This window comes from Paroedura picta, chromosome 14 (genome assembly GCF_049243985.1).
Source record: "Paroedura picta isolate Pp20150507F chromosome 14, Ppicta_v3.0, whole genome shotgun sequence".
NCBI lineage: Eukaryota > Metazoa > Chordata > Lepidosauria > Squamata > Gekkonidae > Paroedura > Paroedura picta.
Window position 1 is genome coordinate 37,169,409 of NC_135382.1, and position 20,838 is coordinate 37,190,246.

The window sequence follows — 20,838 nt, forward strand, 5'->3', positions numbered from 1 at the left end:
TCTGACATCTCCAAGGCATTTTAAATGGCTCTTTTCTAACCGCTGTGATTCCTCAGGCAAAAGTGTTTGGCCAAATACAGATTTGGGGGTTAGGGGTATAATTTCCCTCAATTTCTCTTTGCAGAAAGGAATAGCTGCCATAAATATAATGATATTTGGGGAAACCAGGGTTTCAATAGTCAGGGAGACATTTCTTCTGGAACACACGCATTGGAGAGAGAAAAAAAAAAATTAATCTCATGGTTGAAAAGAGACTCCCCGGTGTAATTTAAGAGAGCCAGAAAAGTCACCATTATCAGACCCAGAGGGGTCCACGAATCCATTCGCGTAAGCTTTATGCCAATGTTTACAACCTGCTGGAAGGAAGACATTTCAGAATCTCCTGACAGGTTGTTTCCTAGCCTCTTAAGTGAAATGAAAAAGATTCTGCCTATGTGACAGCAGAATTGCAGGGGAACCTAAGACAGCAGTTTGGGCTTCTCCAAAAATATAGACCTTGCAAAAGGAGAGGCAGTTCGGGAGAATTGGGGGACGTGAACGCTGGTTTCGAGGGAGCAGAGTTTAATATTCCACGTTGCTGTGGGTATTGGGTAATTTTAAATGGTCACATGCTCCCGGCATTAGTGCCAGCGTAGATCACGGTATGGAAAAATCGCTACAGGGCAGTAAAGAAAGAAACTTAATTGCAAAAGGGCATCTCAGAAAGCGACCTTCCACTGCAGGACGCATAGCAGGTAATGAATTCTTTCTTTACTTTTTAATTAAGGAATGTACTGATTTGCATGATCTAAATCACAGCATTGATTTCCCCTTCCTTCCCCCTTGTCTGCAGAATGATGGCTTGAGTTTCCGCTTTCTCGTTTGTTTTTATGGATCAGAGCAAAGGAAATAGATTAACATATTGTATTTTAAAAAGGGGGGGGGGAGGGAGACCCAAGACGACTTGCATATAATTCAGTCGTTTTATGCTGCTCTTTCCTAAGTGTTGCACTGGAAAAAAAAAAAGATTTAAACACCACTTTTTAAAAAAAATAATAAAATCCCATCGTGATTGGAGCGTTTATAAAAAAAAAAACATGAACAGAAAGAGCGATTAATGCCCACACGCCAGCGTGCAAATCTTCTGACGCATACACAGTTCCATAAAAATTGCTGAGCCAGGTGATTTAGAACAAATCGTTTTATTTCGATATAATTAATGTACTCTTTCCACTAGGGATTTACGCAATTAAATAATTAGCCATAATGTCACCCAAGGGTGTTCTTAATGACTAGGAGTGTAGATTTATCTCTGTTAACAATAATTCAACCTGATCAAGTTTATATTTGGGGGGGGGGAGCTGTGCTGTTGTCTTTTGTTTGTTTGTGTATGTGTGTGTGTTTTCAAATTAGAAAAGATTAGCCATTTTAGCACAAACCATCATTTGATTTTAAAATAATTGTTACTCCTCTTCAGGGAAGTTAGCAGTGTCTGAATATAAACAGATTGGGTCCTTCTGTAGATTAAACTATGCTAAAAGCTATGAAACATTACAGGCCACTTTCCAAAAAGGGGAAAAAAGCACAATATATATATATATTAATACATATTTAATAGGATGTCCCAGGTACCTACAGAATACTGTAACCTCCCGTCCTTTTACTTAATTGGACAGCTGCAAAACACTGAGAACAGAGGGAGACATTTTTCTTTTCTGATGCCTTCTTTTTATCCCACAAGTCTGGGTAAAAGCAATCTTGAATTGAAAGCTATTCTGCACATTAACAGCGATACTCAACCAGGACTCAACACACTTTCTAATGGATCTGCAGCTAGCCCAGGGTCACCCAGCTGGCTGCATGTGGAGGAGCGGGGAATGAAACCCAGTTCTCTAGATTAGAGGCAGCTGCTCTTACAGGGGCTCATGGGAATTGTAGTCCATGGACATCTGGAGGGCCACAGTTGGGCCGCTCTCCGCTTAGCGTTTGGTTAACCATTCTCTCTCCACTTTAATTCTACCATCAGCAATATCCATTTACTATATATGCATTTACACTCTATAAATATTATAGATTTGTTAAACGTCAGGGGGTTTACAGTTGATGTTGTGTTTTCTTGAATAAATCCAGTGGGACATCTTTGAAGAGGGAGAAATGATCGGAAGGCAGGATGCAAGTTTCCGAGAGACTAAATGTCTGAAAAACAGAAATTAAAAAGGTAAGGTGGGAGAAGAGATTGTGGCATTAATCTCTCTGTGTGGGGCTCCCTGGTAGGTGGAAGTGACCGAGCACAGCAACCAATGAGAATTGGTTTATTCATTCATTCATTGTAAGGTTGTTAATATAGCCAGGCAAGGGATGTTGGGAAGTGATTCACCATTGCCTCCCTCTGCCTCATGACCCCTAGTGTTGCCTGGAGGAACTACCACCCAAATCCTTTGAGGTCTCCCATCCAAATACTAGTCGGGGTTGACCTTAGTTTCCAAGCTCTGGCAGGATCAGGGTTGTCCGGGTCATTCAGAGCAGATCTATGAGAATGAAGGCTGTGCTTTCAAATTTAATCTCTGCTTAGTCTTTAGTAAGCCATTCCCTCCCCTCTTTAGCTCCACTGTCAGCAATATCTATTTTACTATATATGCATCTATACTCCAGTCCTGCATAATGCAGGGGGTTGGACTAGATGACCCAGGAGGTCCCTTCCAACTCTATGATTCTAGGATTATTTACTATATATTCTTGACACCCCTTAGGAGCAAGGCCTCCAAGATGCCTTCCAACTATGTAAAGCTAACCACACCACTGTCCTGCTCACCAGCTCACTGCCATTCATTTATTTATTTGCAAATTTTCCACTGTTTTAAGCATCACCCAAACGTCCATTCCAAACACGCAGGGGAAGTGCTTCAGGTTAGCTCCCTAACTCACCAGAGGATTTCACTTTTGCCGATCGATAGATCACAAGAGCCTTTCTTAGCTTTTTTTTAACATTGAGAAATCCTTGAAATGGTCTTCAGGCTTCGAGAAACCCCAGAAGTAGCGCAATCGTACAGACTACGGTTGGAAAACATTTCTGTATTCATGCCCACCTGGGGCGCCTCCCCTTCCTACCCCCTCCAGGCCCATCCCTGACCATTTTGGGAGGGGGGGTATAAAGGTCGACATGACCATATGTGATCATATCACCCGATAAAGGTTTAACAGATTTTAAAATTGCACAAAAAGGAATTAACTCCCACCCAACCAAGAAACCCTCCCAGGGCTATCCAGAAACCCCAGGATTTCATGAAATCCTGTCTGAGAAAGTCTGGATCAGAAGGACAGAACTATTTACAAACCATTGGTGAAAGGTGTAATGCTCTGCAGCAGTGCAAACATCTTTAAACATCTGAAGAGGGAGGAAGGGAAAGCACGTGTCTGTTTAAAATGCATTGTGTACTACTTCCTGTAGCAGACAGAAGGATTAGAGTCCTGCCCAGAAGCATCTTTGAAACTTTCAGGAAAAAATGCAAATGGTCTGGAACATCTTAAAGCTCTTTCAGGAGTCACTGCTCATGTCTCCAGATAGATCGAGATGGGTCAGCGTGTTAGTCTGTCTGCAGCAGGACAAAAGAGGCACAGTCTCTTTTTTTGGAGTTGTGAGTGTCCTGCATTGTGCAGGAGGTTAGACTAGATGGCCCTGGAGGTCCCTCCCAATTCTGTGATTCAGTCCCAGTAACTCCTTAAAGACTAACAAAAATTTGGGGCAGGGGAAGAGGTGCTCACTTCTTCAGTCAGATCAAGATGGGTGGCCGTGTTAGTCTGTCTGTCGTGGGAGAAAAGAGTCCAGGAGCACCTTCAAGACGGACAAAATGTGTGGCAGGGGAGGAGCTCATGAAAGGTAACCAAAGAAGCCAGAAGACTCCAGACAGCTCCTCCCCTCCCACCAATTTTGTTAGACTTGAAGGTGCTCCAGGACTCTGTCTCTTTTCGGCTGGCACAGACAAACACAGATGCTCATTGAGCAATTGCAGGTATGACTTGGGGAGCATCAATGCACCTTTCCCCTGTACCTGTCACAGGCAGCTTTGACTCTTCCGAGCTCCTACCTGGAAAATCTTGGTGCTCTTCTAGCTCTTCTCTCTCAGACCGACAGGGCGACCTCTGGAAGGACACTGAAGTGGGTGTCGAGCAGGTCCCCAAAAAAGAAGGGGAATAAGGGCAGAATAAGGGCAAAAGAAGGGGAATAAGGGCAGAATAAGGTAAGGACAGAGGCTCCAGTTAATGAATAGGGAAAGAAATGAGACAGAGAGAGAGAGAGAGAGAGAGACAGAGACTGCAAGCAGGACGGATTTCTACCTGGCCAGAGCATCCCATCCCCTGCGGTCGCAGGCTGACTCTGTTTATTCCCCGTTTTGGCAGTCGTGGGTGGCTGGGCGCCTGGCCCCGCTCCTCTTCTCTAATCTTGATCTAGGCTCCGGCGGGTTTGATCAGATCTGCCGTTTCACTCGCGGCTCTCTAGCGCCACCCGTAGAGAATGAGCGCATCTGCAATTGCCTTTCTTTTTTTCTTTTTTTAAATAATACATCTCTTATCACTTTTTGTCTTCACAACTCCCGAGGAGACGACGGCAGCTAGGCCGGCGCCCTGCTTTCGTAGCTGAACCGGGGCAGCAAGAGGTTTAACGGGGTGGGTGGTGGAGTGTATTGGGGGGGGGGGTCATCCTCTCCCGTTCCAAACTCCCCCAAGGAAGCTTTTTCGTTTGGCTTGGGACGTTTTGGGAGGGGGCGGGAGGACCTTCTTATCGGGTGCGGCTTTTGGTCTGTTCCTAGTGGGCCCGTTTACACAGCGGGAGTAAGAGAACACGTGGCCCAGAGAGACAGCAAAGAAGGAGGTCTTGCTACATCTCACGCTTTCTTCCAGGAATTTACAGCAAGGGAACTGGCTCGATCTGCCTCTGGTTTATTTGCACGACGACCCTGTGAGGTAGGCAAGGGCAGAGTGAGACTGGCCGCCTGCTTTGCTCGGCGCACGAGTTAGGATTTGGCCCCCGGATCCGTGCTTTTCAGGTCGCTTTGCTAGAACGCAGACGACGAAGGAGAGGGCAGGAATCGGGGTCGGGAAGGCGTGGCACAGCTGCTTAAGGCTCTGGGGGATCAAGAACTCCTCCTCTCCCCACCCCCCTTCTTATCAACCCAGTCCTCCATCTCTCTTATTTCTGTCTTCCTTCGGCTCTTATTTACTCCCCCCACCCCCACCCCCGATCCCTACAGCGGCTGAGGACGCTGAAGAGGCGCGCGTGCAAACGGGACCTTCTGCCTTGCCTAAAACGCCGGCTGACCTCTTGGATTAGACTCGGACGCCCAGGGAGAAAGAGAGAGAAACCTCTGCGATCCGGAGTCCTTGCACTCGAAGGGCCTTAAGCCGGGCGCATTCCTGCAGTGAGTTTCCACTGTGCGCCCAAAAGCAGCGCCTGGAGATTCCCTCCGGCTCGCTCTTTCCAGCCCCTCTTGGGGAAGTCGCCCAAAGCGCCTTTCGTGCTCCAGGAGCGCACCTGGCGGTCGAGCCGTCGCGCTGTCCCCGCGGTGGCTTAAACAGGGGCCGGGCCAGTGGTTAATTGGGGTAATTACGCCGCGGCGGCGCGAGGGAGGCCGGTCCCCGGGCAGCCATCCACCCATCCGTCTTCTTCTCGTTGATCTGTCAGCGCCTTCTCGCCCCGACCCCCCTCCCTCCCTCCCTCCCTCCCCCCCCCCCCACGGCTTCCCAGCAGCTCCTGCCTCTCGAGTCCGGGCCGGGGTCTGGCGGAGACCCTCACTTATGGGGCGTGGGGGGCTAGGTGCTGGGAGTGCGCATCATAGGAGCAGGAGGAGGGAGGGAGGAGGGAGAACCGCTCGGCCCTGAAGTCCTTCCTCTATGCCGGTCGACGTGGGGGTCTTTCTGCAGCCCCCCTCCCCCCGGACACGCACCCCATCCGCCTGCTCCTGCTGCTTTCCTCCAGGAAGGGAAGGAGGCGGGCGTGTCAAGCAAGGCGCCATTTCAAATGGATATATGTTATTGTTATTGAGATCAAAAGGAAGGACGAGCTTGTGGGGGGAGGGGCCGCACAGAGAGCGGCGGGGGCACCAGACAAGAGCGATCCTCTGCAGAGTTGGGCGCGGGCTTTAGGATTGCACCCAAGGGGGCAAAGAGCGCGCTGGACTAGGCCGTAGGATTCCCCCAGGGGAAAGACGGGCCTCTGTTGGCCTCGGGAGGCGGCATTTGAGCCAGGCGATGAAGCCTTGGAGATCCACGGGGGGGATCCGCCTGATCAAGTGGAGCGCGGCTTTTAAAAATGTCTCTTACGCCTAAAAAAAGAAAAAGTGGCTTTGTTTTCCTGTCGACCCAAAGCAGCTGCAAGCTCGCCGGCTCCCTTCTGGGGGAGAGAATGATCCTTCTCCCACTTTCTCCAAAAGAGGGGGGGGGCGCTTTGTGCGCAACTGCGGATTGGATCGCGGGGTCTCCGAAGATCGCGCCCTTGTCCGTGTTGGACTGAGAAGGCGGTCCCGGGAGACTGCGATTGACTTCCTGGGGAGTCAGCCTCGCCGGGCCTCGTGGGGCTTACTTCCGAGTAGGCGCGGCGAGGCTGCAGTCTGGGCCTGAGTCCCTCGGGAGGCACCCAGAAGGGCTTTCTTCGAAAGGGCGGCCTCGCTTTCTGCCAGGGCGGCGCTCCACGATTCCTACGCGCTCGAAAACGCACGAGCGGAGCCCTGCGGGCCTTGCAAGCCGCCTGGAGCGCCGTAAAGGAGAGAGGCGGCTAAAAAGAATGAAAGAAATGCCACGTGACCCAGGGGGGGCTTCTTCCCCATCTCCCAAGTGACGAGATTCTTCTGGGTACGCTGAAAGCCCGATCGGCTTCCGGACCTTCTGACGCCCCAGTCGGAGATCTGAACCGGGGCGGGGAGATAAAACCTCTTTGGGGAGGCGGAAGACCCCTGATTGGGTCGTGCGGGGCAGCCCCCTGGAAATGGGTGCGTGGTTGGGGTCGACCCAGCAGCTGCTGGATTCCCCCGCACTTGCCAGGAGGAGGGAAGGGGCCGATCCGCGCGGAGGGACTGAACGATCCCTCCTGGGTGGGAAAGATTATTATGGGGAGGGGGGGGAATAGCCCAGCCAGTGCTCTGCCCCGAGACGCTTCCAATCGCCTTTTCGATTGGGTGAAGAGGGAATCAGAAGAGAAAGCAGGCAGGCAGAGGAAAGGCATCGCCGATATGAGGAGGGGGTCCGGGGAGGCGGGATGAGAACGTGAGTAATGGCAGATCCGTGTATGTAGGATGCCCCTACATCATAGAGATTTCCAGCCAGGTCCTTCTAGAGGGGCAAGAGATGGGCATGAAGAAGAGATGCAGGTGGGGTGGGAATAGAAGAAAGAAAGAAAGAAAGAAAGAAAGAAAGAAAGAAAGAAAGAAAGAAAGAAAGAAAGAAAGAAAGAAAGAAAGAAAGAAAGAAAGAAAGAAAGAAAGAAAGAAAGAAAGAAAGAAAGAAAGAAAGAATTTTAAGGACAGATATCCTGCAGGATGAAGATTTAGGAGAAGGTGCGTTTTACACAGTGGCTGCTCTCAGCTTTCCACCTCCAGTCCAATTTGGTGTGAGATTTTGTTTGCTGGCTTGTTTTTAAGCAAGATGAATTGGAAAAGGAGAGGGAAAAGGAAGAAGAACTCCTGGGGAATGGTTGCCATGCCTGCAGGTGAAGCTACTGAGGGCAGGTTGAGAGAATCCTTATTTTTCTTGCTTTCCCGGCTCCCCTCATGTGAGAAGAAAGAAAGAAAGAAAGAAAGAAAGAAAGAAAGAAAGAAAGAAAGAAAGAAAGAAAGAAAGAAAGAAAGAAAGAAAGAAAGAAAGAAAGACCCTTGTGGCTGTCAAATCCAATTGATGATGTAATCGTTGGTCATCACTGGCCCATTGAATTCAAATCTGTTCTCTCAGGCTTGGAAGTAAACTAAGACAATTCGTGGAAGCTTTCCCCAGGGGCTGCTGGCTCCTTCAGATACAGCTAGAATGTCAGTCGGTCCGTCCTTGTACCTTGGAGAGCGGAGCTAGGAGAGAGTGCTGAATTGCCAGGGGTCATGACGCTCAAGACAATGCGTCCTCCTGGACTGAACCAAGACCTAAGTTTCCTGAGGGGTACCAATGCTGATTTTCCCCACCCGGAGTCCCCCTCCGCATATCACCCCTCATCTGATCGGGCTGGCCCTTTCTCATTCACCTGCGACTGTCCTTTGCCTGCTGTTGTCCATCAGCACATGACATCCCCACTCTCCGAGATATGAGGACGGAGGGACTCACATTCGAGTTGCATCTGATGAAGTGAGCTGAGCCTCAAACTCAGGAACACGCCCCCCACATGCAGCCAGCTGGGTGGCCTTGGGCCGGCCACAGTTCTCTCAGTGCAGTTCTTGCAGATCAGTTCTCTCAGAGCTCTGTCATCCCCACCTCCCTCACAGGGTGTCTCCTGCAGGGAGAGGAAGGGAAAGGCGATTGTAAACCGCTTTAGGATTTCTCCAGGTAGTAAAAAGCAGGGCACTCCAAAACCAGCCTGGTGTTGCGGTTCAAGCGAACTCTAATCTGGAGAACTGGGTTCGATTCCCCACTGCTCCTCCACCCGCAGCCAAGCCGGGAGACCTTGGGCTAGTCATAGTTTTCTCGCAGCAATTCTTGCAGAGCTCTCCCCGCCCCCCCGCCCCCACCTACCTCCCAGGGTGTCTGTGGTGAGGAGCGGAAGGGACAGGCGTCTGTGAGCCTCTCGGGGACTCCTTCTGCCAGTGCAAAACGGGGTATAAAAATCCAGTTCTTCTCTTCTCTCGGGAAGATCCCACCTAAAGAAGAATCAAGGTTGAAACCCTTCTTCCTCCTCCTCCTCCTCTTCCTCTCTCTCCTCCTATCTGGGAGGACCAGGCTGTTAATGGCCAGAAAGCAATTTGGGGTCCTGCTAGAAGGGCAAGGCGCCAGCAGCGAGAGCCGTCCGCCGGTCCCCCCCCTCCCCTCCAGCCCTGGCCGGCCGCCCCTTCCGACGTGCCGAGGCGCTTGGCAAAAGGAGCCGCCGGGGGTCGCTCCTGACGTCACGCGGCTCCCCGGCGACCCAGCCCCGCTCAAGAGCCGGAGCGCGCCGGCAATGCGAAGCGAAGCCACCCAGCGCCGCCGCCGCCCGCCAGCCCTGACGTTTCCGATCCCCCACCCACCCACCCACCCACCCACTGCTTGCCCCCACTCGGGCTTTGCGGGGCAGCCCCCCGCCCCTCCTCCTCCAGAATACCTCTCTCCAGCCCGCGCCGGGTGATCTCTGCCCCAGACAAGGGGTTCCCCCACCCCGGATTGATTTGGGTTTTTTTTTTTAAGAGCCATCATGGGGAGGGGCTGGGAAGAGGCGCTGGGACCCCTTTGCCGCCGAGGCCCGCTCACCATCCTGCATAATTGACGCGGCTTGCTGGGGAGGGGAGGGGAGGGGAGGGAGGCAGGGGGGTGTCTGAAATAAATCATAGTCCTTATTCGCCGTAAGACTCGAGGAGCCAGGCGGCCATGGGGGTGTGAAAGGGGGCATCGGGGCGGGAGGGGACCGGACGGGGGGGAGGGGAGGCCAAGCGGTGGAGGATTTGGGAGCCAGGCGGCAGAGGAGAGGAGGGGGCGGGGTGTCACCCATCGCCTGCTTCGGAGCCAACCGTGGAGAGCCGCGATGTCTTTCCCCCAATTTGGATATCCTTACAGCACCACTTCGCAGGTAAGTCCAATAACGCCCATCAATTACCTGGACTCCCCTCCCCTCCCCACCCCAGGTGTCCTTCCATGTCTTCTTTTCAATCTCCCGTCTTTTTCCTTAAAAAAAATAGTGCGTGGTGGAGGGGGGATGGGATGCCCCCCCACTTTCTCCCTTTCCTCTTTCTCTCTCCCTCCCTCCCTTCGTTGCTTCCTTCCTGCGCCGACGGAGGTTCCCGCGGACTTGGACGGGCCCGGCGCTGGACCAGCGTGTCGCCTTGCCTCCCTTCCCTCCCCTCCCGCCCCCTTTGGCTGTTGCCTGTTTGGGGTGGGGACCGGGGGGAGGGGGGTGGCCGAGGCGCGGAAGCCCTGGAGTGCGACTCATTTGCAAACGGGCGATCGATCCGCGAGTCGAGTCGAGGCGGGCAAGGGCGAGACAGGCGGGGACAGGGGTCGCGTCCAGCTCGCAGCTCCGTCGGGGACCGCCACTTTCCCCGAGTTTCTTGCAGGAAACGGTCCTTGGGAGAACTCCCAAAAGAGACTCCCCCCCCCCTTCCCCGGAACAAAAATCCTGTGCGAACGCGATCGCTCTGTCCGCGATCCTGAGGGAAAAGGCAAGGACTCGCCCCGGACTTACTTCCGAGTAGACCTCCCTCCCTCAGGTTCGTTCTTGGCCTCCGGAGAGGAGCCCTGTCCGTTTCAAGGCAGATGCCAGTGAGCTAAGGCTGCAATCCCGGGCACGCCTACTCGGGAGTAAGCCCCCCCGCTTACAACCGACGGGACGGACTGCCGAGTCCGACTAAGCCCGTTGAGGCCGGCCGGTTCCACTGTCTTCGGGTCTCCGATTCGTTTCCCTTTGCCTTCCGACGTAAGGGCGCAACCTGGTTCGAGTTTCCCCTGCACGTGCGTGCCTGTTCACACGCGCCCGTTTCCGAAGCAAAAGCACCTGCGATCAGGTGGACCCCTTCCCTTTATACGAAAAAGAAAAAAGTTTTCCATTGCCCGCCGCCCGCTGCGTGTTTGTACTTGCGACGGGAGCGCTTAATTGCCTAACAAACCGCATATTTCTTGCGCAATGTCAAAACTGCGCTCCCCCCTCCCCCATTCAATAGGTTGAGGGGAGGGAGAGCGGATCGGAGATCTTGCCAAATTCTTGTTCTCTCCCCCATTGGCCCCGTTCGCGGAAGAAATCAACCGCGTTTTAAAAATCACTTTTCGCGGTTCCCTCAAGGCGGTTCCTTAGTGGACTCTGGATTTGTTCTCCTCCCGGATTTTGGTTCTTCTGAGATCCAAACAGGATCCTCCCCTTGGTTCGATCCGGGAAGAAATGTGGCCGGTCTTTTAGCCTCTAGGCAGAGTGGTTGGCGCGCCAGAAGCGACTTACCCCGGAGTCAAACCAGGTCGCGCTTGCCTGCTCTGACCGGCAGCGGCTCCGGGGCCTGGGCTTGGAGGCCCTTCGCCCCCCGAGGACCCGATCCGGGGTACTGTAGACTGAATCTGGGACCTTCCGCAGGCCCTTCGAGGACCCTCCCCCTTCACCTGACGCCCCTCCCTCTCCGGTTCTCCCCTTCTCTTTTTCACCTTCTCTTTTTCCTCCCTCCCCCCGTGCAGTTTTTCGTCTCCGCCGCTTCCACCACGACTTGCTGCGACTCCGCATCGCGAGCCACCTCGGATGTTTCCTCCGGCTCTTCGCAGCCCACCGTCCTGCGCGGGCCCTCGTACGAGAACCGCCTGCTGGCCGGATCCAGGACCGACCTCAATGCGGCTCTGGGCATGTACGGCTCCCCCTACGCCGCTGCGGCCGCCGCCAGCCAAGGCTACGCCAATTACCTGCCTTACAACGCCGACCCCTCCGCGCTTTATACCACGCTGGTGAGTGACCGGCCGTCGCGAGCGATGGGGACTTGGGCGGGACGAAGGCGCTAGTCCCTGGTGACCACGCGCGGGCCCCAAACGCTGGAAGCCTCCGGGAGACCAGGGAGGGGGACGGGGGACGGGACAGGAGCGCCGCCCCGGCTGAAAGCAGAAAACAGGAGGCTGCGATCCTGCGCCCCCTTCCTTGGGAGTAAGCGCCACGGAGACTTGCTCCCCAGCAAAGGCGCGGTCAAGATCTTGACGCAGTCCTAGGCGCCCTTGCCGGGAAGCAAGGGAGCGAGCCTAAACAGGTCGACTCGGAAGTAAGCCCCGTTTTTATTCACTAGGGACAGTGCTTTTTAAGGACTGTCATGCAACCTCCCCCCCCACCCCTTGGAGAAGTGTGCTTTTGAATAAAAGAGCCCAGGAGGATCCAGGGGTGGGACTGACCAGGGTTACTCGGGAGTAAGTCACAATGTGATTGTGGGCTCATCCTTGCAATAGTAGGGAATTTGCATGGACTCCAGGGCCAAAGAACGGAGTCAGAACGTGCAGGGCTAATTCCCCCCAAACAAGATCCGAGACACTCAATACCCGTCATTTTCTATCCCTTGATCAACAACCACTGTAGGCTCTTGGGGGCAGAGATCCCTCCACCTGAAACAAAGGCTACATTAGGCAACAGGTACATTGAGGCAGCCCATGTGAAGGTCTGGGGTCTCCATCCCCAAGGAGCAGCAGGGGAAATAGCAAAAGCAAAGGAGGGCAGGAAGAATTTGGGACCACAGACATAAAATACAGCTGCCGGGCTGCTATTCTTCATTTTATGAAATGGGCACTGAAGAGAACTGAGTCTCAAACTAGTTGACCATGGAGAGAACTGTTTCTCCCTCTCCCAAATACTAGAACTTGAGGGCACCCACGGAAGCTGATGGGCAGGAGGTTCAGGACAAACAAAAGGAAATACTACTTTATACAGAGAGTGATTAAAATGTGGAATTCGCTGCCAGGGGATAGAGTGATGGCTCCAGGAATAAGCAGCTTTTTGGAGAGATTCACGGAGGACATGTCTATCTGTGACTACTAGCCATGGTGACTGGGGGAACCTTCATATTCAGAGTCATTAGGCCTCATGAATCCCAGGAAGTGATATCAGGGGAAGGCCTCGGCCTCTCTGGCCTGTTGTTGGCTTTCTGGAGGAACTGTTTGGCCACGGTGTGAGACAGGAAGCTGGACTTCATGGACCATGAGTCTGATCCAGTAGGGCTTCTGCTGTCCTTAGATTGATTAATCAGCTGACTCCACATTCAGAAGCCCCAATCCTCTGAATCCCAGAGCCAGGAGGCCAGAGCAGGGGGAAGGCCTTGGCCTCTCTGCCCAGTGGTTGGCCCTCCAGAAGAACTGCTTGGGCACTGGGTGAAACAGGGTGCTAGACTGGAGGGGGCCAGCAGGGCTCTTTTAATGTTCTCCGCAAGGTGGGAAGGGGCCCTCCTGTGACCCTACCTGTCTTTGCCTTTTGCTTTCCAGAACTCCCAGTACGAGATCAAAGAAGGCACCTCCACTTTACACCCGGGGATCCCTCAGCCTGCCACTGCTTATTACACGTACGAACATTCCTTGGGGCAGTACCAATATGACAGGTAATGCATATCTTGGGGAGGCGAACTTGGCCGGGGGTTTCTGCAAGCCCCCCCCCTGTCTCTAGCTTCTGGTATTTGCTCCCCCCATCCCCCTTGACCCAAGATAATGAATGAAATGGGCCTGCAATGCTTGATGCCCTTGCATGGAATAAAGCCCCTCAACTTGAGGGGACTAGTTTTTGGGTCAATGTGCAGAACTGGGGGAGGGGGGGGGGACATGAGTAACAGGCAGTATTTCCATGCACATGTGTTGGGGGATCTCATTCTCTTCCATGGGATGAGGACATGGCAGGATACGTTAAATTGTTGTCCCCCAAACCCCAAATCCCTGAAGGATTTTCTTATACTCTCTATAACAATGACAAATCTGTCTACCTAGCTATCTAGCTAGCTACTACCTGTTCTAGTGTTTATTGTGTTTAGGGCTTTGTTTAAAATCCTTGCAACATTCCTTGAAGGTAATACTGTATTATGGTTCATTTTAACCGGGTTCATTTTAATTTGTTTTGTTTTCTTAAGGTGTTCAGTTTGTTTCATTCCTATCCCTCCCTTCCTCCCTAATGGTGGTTTGTACCCTTCTCCTCTCCTCCATTTTTCCCTCACAACAACCCTGTGAGGTAGGTGGGGCTGCAAGCATGGGACTGGCCTGAGGTCCCAGTGCAAGCTCCCAGGACGCAAATGGGGATTCCAACCCAGGCTGGAATACAGATAAGAATGGGGTTTGTGCAAAGGAGTCTCAAAGTGGCTTATAATTGCCTACCTTTCGTCTCCCCACAACAGACGCCCTGTGAGGTGGGTGAGGCTGAGAGAGCTCTTGGAGAACCCAGCTGGCTGCATGTGGAGGAGGAGTGGGGAATCAAACCTGGTTCTGCAGATTAGAGGCCACTGCTCTTAACCATGACACCAAACTGGTTCCCCAAACCCCATTTCAATGAAAAACTTTCTCAAACTTGATTTAAGGAATGCAATAAAATGGATTACAGAAATTAGTAAACACCGCAGTAAAAGCAAGAAATGCAGGCCATTATGCAATAAAGCAATTGAATTAAATAATATCCTGCATCTCAGAATCATTTCCTCATCTCCTTTGTGTTCATGGTTGTCATCCAGGCTGCAGAAAGCCTTGACCTGGGTGCGCCTTTCAGCTCCCCTCTTTCGATCTTCCTTCTTTCCAGGTATGGAACCGTGGATTTCAGCAGCTCGGCCAGGCGTAAAAACGCCACCCGGGAGACCACCAGCACCCTCAAGACGTGGCTGTACGAGCACCGCAAGAACCCCTACCCCACCAAGGGCGAGAAGATCATGCTGGCCATCATCACCAAGATGACCCTCACGCAGGTCTCCACCTGGTTCGCCAACGCCCGGAGACGGCTCAAGAAGGAGAACAAGATGACGTGGTCTCCCAAAAATAAAGCCGGAGAGGACAGGAGAGAGGACGACCGGCGGAACGGGGACGACTGCAGCAGTGAAAACGAAGACAAAGGTAGGGATGGAGATGTCTGTCTGGGGCCACAGATGATGTTCCTAAAGGCCCTTGGCTTGAGATCAGGCACTGAGGTTCCCTGGAAAGGTATCCTGGATCTGAACGTGGAGGACACAGTCCTTTCCCCGACTGCAGAAAGGGGAAAGGAAAAGGCACTGCTAGGACGATACCGAAGATAGTACTTGGGGAGGACTTATGTGCAAAGACTAAGAATTACTATATTCCTGCTAGTTTGGGGTCCAGTGGCACATGAGAGACCAACAAGGTTTTTGGGATTTGCATGCAAAGACTAAGAATTATAGTCTTTTAATGGGGGTTTTAATGGGGGATTTTAAGACTATTGTTACCATGAGCTCATGTTACTCCCTCATGTTACTCCCGCCATGAGCCTGTAGGGAGTGGCGGGAAATAAATCGAATAATAATAATAATAATAACAACAATAATAACAACTACTACTACTACTTCCCTACTTTCACGTCCAGCGGCATTTTAGAGACCAGTCAGAGTCTAGGAACGCTGACGCTTGAGACTTCATACCCTAAAAATATCGTAGCTCTCTAAGGTGCTACTGAGCTGAAACCTAGCGGTTGTGTTGGAGACCAATGCAACTACCCTCTGAAAGGAAATCCGGGCTAGCATCTCACAGCATTCTGCAGGGGGCTGGATTAGATGACCCTGTAGGCCCCTCCTGACTCTATGATTCTATCATTTTGTGATATGTGCATGTTATCTAGCAATAATTAAGGCTCATTGCTACTGAGTTATGGTGTAGTGGTGAAAAGGGGCTAGCTTGGCGTCATGAGGAAGGGTAGGGGACTATAAGCAGCCTTGAAAACCCCTCCAGGTAGTAAAAAGCAGGGTACAAAACCCCAGATTTTCTTCTTCATCTTCCTAGTGTTTTCAAGGAGAGGGACAACCAGAGGGAGGGTTGTTAGAGGGTCGTTTGCTGTCCTCTGAACATCCCTGGTGGTGCCCATCTGCTTATCTTCCCAGCTCTGGTGCGTTTAGGCTATCCAAGGCTCCAGCTGGTCTACTGAAGTCCAATTGACCGCCCTTGAGTGACTTCCTTCTTTCCTTCCCCCATCTGCTTCTCTCCCAAACATGCAGATCCCAAAAGCTGCAAAGAAGAGAAGGAGCTCCGGCTGAGTGATCTGGAGGACCTGGATGATGAGGAACCGGAGCCCAAGGCTGAAGCGGAGCCTAAGCACCCCCACCTGGAACGGCCTGTCGTCATCAGCAGCGCCTTGGCCGAGTGTGAGAAAAGCCACTGCGGCTTGACTCCGCCCAGCCATTTCCGTGTGTTTTCCTGCGCCAAGAGCGATTTGCCAACCTCGGGGGACTTCCTGAGCCACAAGGGGGCCGCGTTAGTGAGCCACCTGGGAGGACATGGCCAAGCCTACGAAAGTCCGGAGAAGCCCAGGATTTGGTCCCTGGCCCACACAGCGGGCGCCAATGTGATCGTGGGACCCGTGGCCAACCCTGGTCAGAGGACAGAAAGCCCGGATTGTTTAGTTCTCCGGGGAAGGCTCCCTGGGGCCGGAGGACAATGCAGCGAGGAGAAGACGCTGGGCGGCCTGGGAAGAACGCAACCCGCTCAGGACAAGTCCTTGGAGGAGTTGAACCAGCCGACCAAAATCTTTAGGAATTCCACGTTCAACATTCAGTCCCTCTCTCTTAACTGTGCTTCCTATCCCATGCTGGGGGAGACCTGCCAATATGCAGCCGGAGTGGAAGGTAGCTATTCTCATCTTGGCCTATTCCCCTTACTCACTTGCCCAGAAGTGATGCTTGGGTGGGAGTCGCCTGTAGCCTCAGAAAGCCTGACGATGCCACTGCCCAGGGACACTGTAATATGCTGCTCTGTTTTGTGATGGCATCCTCGCAAGAGGTAGAGGAGCCCTCTGGGGCAGGTTTGCTGAGTTTTAAATTTGCAAAGAGGGGTGAAACAGCAGGTGGCTTCAAAGCATAAACTAGTTTTATTTAGAAGAGAAACAACTCTGTATAGAATGAGAGAAGAGAGAGAGAGAAAGAGAGAGAGAGAGAGTCCTAACTAACCATCTAACTGTTGTCTGCAATCATTCTGTCTGTTGTGGAGGCAAGCAGGGAGGAAGCGTGCTCCAAGGAGAAGGAAGTCTCCAGCTGAGCCAATCAGGACCCAGGAGGAGAAAATATCAGGAAGTTCCTACTATCTAACTATGCTAAATCTCTTCCGATGACCCCTGTAGGATATTCTGTAGGAGAGAAGACACATGACCTGTTCAGATTCTGGGTCAGGATGGTAGGAAGCGGGGGGGGGGGGTGTAGCAGAAATTGGCAGCCAGGGGCAATGCTGACAGTGGTAATAGCAGAATGTATTATCCGAGGCTTCCTTCACAGGAAAGATATGGAAGAAGGTCATGACATTGGGTTGAAACCCCTAAAAGATCACCCCAATGAATTTAATAAATAACAATAGAGCTCTGTGAAGTCACAGCTGACCTATGACTATATGGGAATTTTTGAGGCAAGAAGGGAGCAAAGATGATTTGTCTTCAGCTACCTCTCCATAGCAACCCTGCTGGATTCCCATTCAAATGCTGACCTGCTTGGCTACTGACAATGCATTGATTAAATGGTAGATAATGTCCTTATCAAGGACATTTCCTTGTCTCTTATTTGCTGAGGGTGTGATCCAGCCAAAGTTATGCTTTTCGGCCATTGGACTCAGTGGGAAAGCATTACATATGCTCTTCTCTCTCTGGTTGGAAGGGACGGAACCGAACGGCGATGAACTTTGGCTGGGTGTTGCCACTCACTGAAACCTCCTTTTTGATGAAGACACTAGCTCTCTAGGTTTACAAAACAAATACAAACTCCCAACTAACTTTGTGGAGGGGAGGTCAATCTCATAAGAGGGTAAGTTGGCAACTTGGAAGGGATGCACCCAAGGAAGACTACCAGGAAGGTAGAGCCCAACCTTCTCCACTTCCCAGATGCCTCGGAAGCCCCTTGCTTGGGTTGGTACTTGGATGAAAGACTACCAAGGATGGCTCTGCAGAGGAAGGGAGTGACCATGCCCCTCTGCTTCTTGCTTGTCTTGGAAGTCTCTTGCTGGGGTCAGTTCTTGGATGGGAGACCACCAAGGATGGCTCTGCAGAAGAAGACAATGGCCAACCCCCTATGCTTCTCACTGCCCTTGAAAGGCTTTTCTTCTCCTTTATACATGCAATAATTAATTCTGATGTCGCACCCATGTCCGTACAGCTAAACATGTGATTTGAACCCCTAGGTCCCTCTTTTCAGTTTTAAACTGAGCCCGTATTGGTTCTTTCTGGAAAACAGAGCTACACAAGTACATGCAGAACACATATTTAATTATGGTAACGTGTGACCTACTAGACCTCTCAAGGTCACCATCATCTGCTCTGACCAGCAGGGCTTCTTCAGGGTCTTCCACATCACTTACTGCTCCCTGGAAAGGCCAAGGACTCAACGCAGGGCTTTCCGTATGCAACGCCCAAGCTCTGCCACGGTCTCTTGATGAAACATCGTAACGTCTGCCTGAGGTCAAGAAGGAGGAATAGGAACACAGGCTCGTGCAGAGAGGCAGTGGACAACCTCTTCTCCATTTAAGGCTCTGGGAAAGGTTTAGCTGTTGAATGCATTAAGGTGTTTTGTTCTGGAAAGATGTCTACCGAGTGAAATCTGAGAGTGGAAGAAGCTGCCTGCTGCCTGTATCCCAGTAAGGCTTTGTGTTTTCCTTTGTTGAAACAGGGTTTGAGAGAACGGTGAGAGCCACTCAAGGTTCTCTCGATCTGAGCGAAGTTTGTCTCAGTCAGCACAAGGACAAACTACGGACAGCTTTCAGGCCAGTGCTGAAGAGGTGAGGCCGGTAAGTATTGGAAGACTTTGCATTGTAACACCTGAATGCACAGAAGTATTTCAGCCCAAAAGCCACCACCTATTTCTGCCTGGGAGTTGGGGTCTCAGAGAGGGGCTCTCCTGACTGCCCCTCCTATCCAAGAAGCATGCCTGGAGAGAGAGGGCCTTTTCGGGGGCAGCCCTGCAGTTACGGAACAGCCTCCCCAATTTCATTCTCCATCTTGAAAGCAGTTTTATTTAGAAGCGCACTTGGCGGATTGAGTTTTTATTTATGGGGGGTCCCAACCGTGATTTTAGAATTTGGTCTATTGTGTGTTTGGGTCTGTGTTTAGTCATTGTTGCTTTTCTATGCGTGGCTTTGCTAAGCACCTGGTCTCAGCATGCCCCGGTGGTCTAACCTCAGGCTTGGTCAATACCTGCAACAAAATGAGGGTTACCAGTCTTCCAGGTGGAGCCTGGAGATCCCCTGGTATTACAATTGTTCTCTGGACTACAGAGATCAGTTCCTTTGGAGGACGTGGCTGCTGGGCTCCAGGCACTATACCCCACTGAAGCCCCTCCTCTGAACAAGTCCTGCATTCCCCAGACTCCCCTCCCCCCCCCCACCAAAAAATCTCCAGGAATTTCCAAAATCAAGAAAGTGACAGAGCTTGGAATTGGTTAGGCTGGACTCCCCCTCCCCCCCTCAAGATCCTCAACCACAAAGATATCAAGTAGTCCTCAACCAGGGCCAAGTCCTTTTTGGCCAGGGCCTTTTCCGCCCTGGCCCCGGCCTGGTGGAATGTTCTCCCTGGTTGGATCAAGGCTCTGCAGGACCTTGGACAGTTCCACAGGCCCTGTTAGACAAAGTTTACTTCTGCCAGGCCTATGGTTGAGGCCTAAGAAAAGTGCTGAAATTGTAGCCTTCCTGGTTGTCCCTCTCCTAGAGAAAAGAGGCATATAAGAGCCAACTCTTCTTCTTCTTCTCCAGTAACATCAGGGCTCTCTAAGCCTCACCTCCTTCACTGGGTGTCTGTGGTGGGGAGAGGAAGGGAAGGCAACTGTAAGCTGCTTTGAGACTCCCTTGGGTAGACAAGAGCGGCATATAAGAACCAACTTTTCTTCTTCTGGAAGAGAGTATCACAACCTTTTGCAGATGCTTTTCACTGAATGCAAGGGACATTTCGATCTCTCTCTCTCTCTTTCTCAGGCTAACTGAGCGTTGGAGAAACTTCTCAAGAAGGTTCAGATGCACCAGGCTTTCCCAGGAAGTTGTCCATCACTCCCGATGCAAATTCTCTCTGTCTGTCTCTCTCCACACCCTTCACAGCATGAACTGCAGCTCCAGCATCAGGGTGGAAAAGAGATCTTGTCTTGCACAGCTCTCCAGGGTCACCACCCAGAGCCCAGTCAGAAAGGAACTGTCGCGCTTTGCTTCTGCTCCGTTCTATGAACATGTCTCATGCACTGAGTCACCAGGTTATGCCAGGCTGAAGGATCCCTCTCCGGCAAGCCCCGATGAATGCGTTTCAGAGGGCCTTGGCTTCCATCTTCTTTATTTTTTCCCAAAAAATGCAAGCTATTAATGTGATTCCTGAACATATAGGTCTTTCTTTCTTTCTTTTTAAAAAGTCTGCATGAGATATGGGGCTTTCCTCCTTTCTATCAGTTCTTGTTCTTGATTTCTTTTTCTTCCCCTTTTGTCTTTTTAATGTTTTTTTTTTTAAGTATGATGTGCTTGTCAGCCACGTTGTCTTGTACTCTGGAGGGGGTTTCTCTCGTAGCGTGAAATGCAGGTTTGTTTATTTTCTGTCCTTGTACAAAGATATCACGGAAAGTATTTTTCAAAATCTCTAATTAAATAATCAGCCAAATGAATGCTGTCAAAAAAAAAAAAAAGTTTAAACCTGAGTCTGAGAGTCTACAAATGAGTTTTGTTGTGTCTGGATATCAGCTGCGGGGGCAGGGAGAAGACGGGACCACATCATGGGCTATTTTATGTTTTGGTGTAAGTATCAAGCTGCCTAAAGCTGCTCCGGACGATGGGTACAATATTCCCAGTCATAACTGGGTTTCCTCAAAGTTGCTGAGAGCCAACATGGTGTAGTGGTTTATAGCAGTGCTTTCTAATCTGGTGAGCAAGGTTTGATTTCCCACTCCACCACATGCAGTCAGCTGGGTGACCTTGGTCTAGTCACAGTCCTGTTAGAGCTGTTCTCCCGGAGCAGTCCTGTCAGAGCTCTCTCCACCCCACGTACCTCACAAGGAAGGTGATTGTAAGCCGCTTTGAGGCTCCTTTGGATGTTGAAAAGCTGGGTATAAAAGCCAACTCTTGTTG

The 20,838-nt window shown here is 51.5% G+C and overlaps 1 protein-coding gene and 1 long non-coding RNA gene across 8 annotated transcripts; one reads left to right on the forward strand and one right to left on the reverse strand.

Moving 5' to 3' along the window:
- The first annotated feature begins 396 nt into the window (after positions 1–396).
- Positions 397–20,367, forward strand: IRX6 (iroquois homeobox 6). 7 transcript variants are annotated; one of them, XM_077310294.1, is made up of 9 exons: positions 4,579–4,644; positions 4,879–4,941; positions 5,229–5,396; positions 11,293–11,553; positions 13,063–13,175; positions 14,351–14,658; positions 15,768–16,394; positions 18,414–18,531; positions 19,711–20,367. In XM_077310294.1, exons 4-8 carry the CDS (start codon positions 11,455–11,457, stop codon positions 18,524–18,526), a joined length of 1,260 nt encoding a protein of 419 aa, XP_077166409.1. In that variant the 5' UTR covers positions 4,579–4,644; positions 4,879–4,941; positions 5,229–5,396; positions 11,293–11,454; the 3' UTR covers positions 18,527–18,531; positions 19,711–20,367. The 7 variants fall into 7 exon arrangements, with proteins under 7 accessions (XP_077166408.1, XP_077166411.1, XP_077166409.1 ...); XM_077310293.1 differs by lacking the exons at positions 4,579–4,644; positions 4,879–4,941; positions 5,229–5,396 and adding exons at positions 397–734; positions 2,110–2,197; XM_077310296.1 differs by lacking the exons at positions 4,579–4,644; positions 4,879–4,941; positions 5,229–5,396 and adding an exon at positions 397–734.
- LOC143823727 (uncharacterized) lies at positions 1,212–9,386 on the reverse strand. Its single transcript, XR_013226563.1, has 4 exons — positions 9,245–9,386; positions 8,683–8,807; positions 8,198–8,443; positions 1,212–2,175 (listed from the first exon to the last, which is right to left on the reverse strand). It is a non-coding gene; the product is annotated as an uncharacterized LOC143823727 (long non-coding RNA).
- Positions 20,368–20,838: the final 471 nt, after the last annotated feature.

Excerpts from the sequence above, each read along its gene's own strand:
- IRX6 (XM_077310292.1), top strand. The coding sequence starts at position 9,662 with ATGTCTTTCCCCCAATTTGGATATCCTTACAGCACCACTTCGCAG. Across the intron at positions 13,176-14,350 it reads GGGCAGTACCAATATGACAG|GTATGGAACCGTGGATTTCA; the intron begins GTAATGCATATC and ends CCTTCTTTCCAG. Across the intron at positions 14,659-15,767 it reads CAGTGAAAACGAAGACAAAG|ATCCCAAAAGCTGCAAAGAA; the intron begins GTAGGGATGGAG and ends CCAAACATGCAG.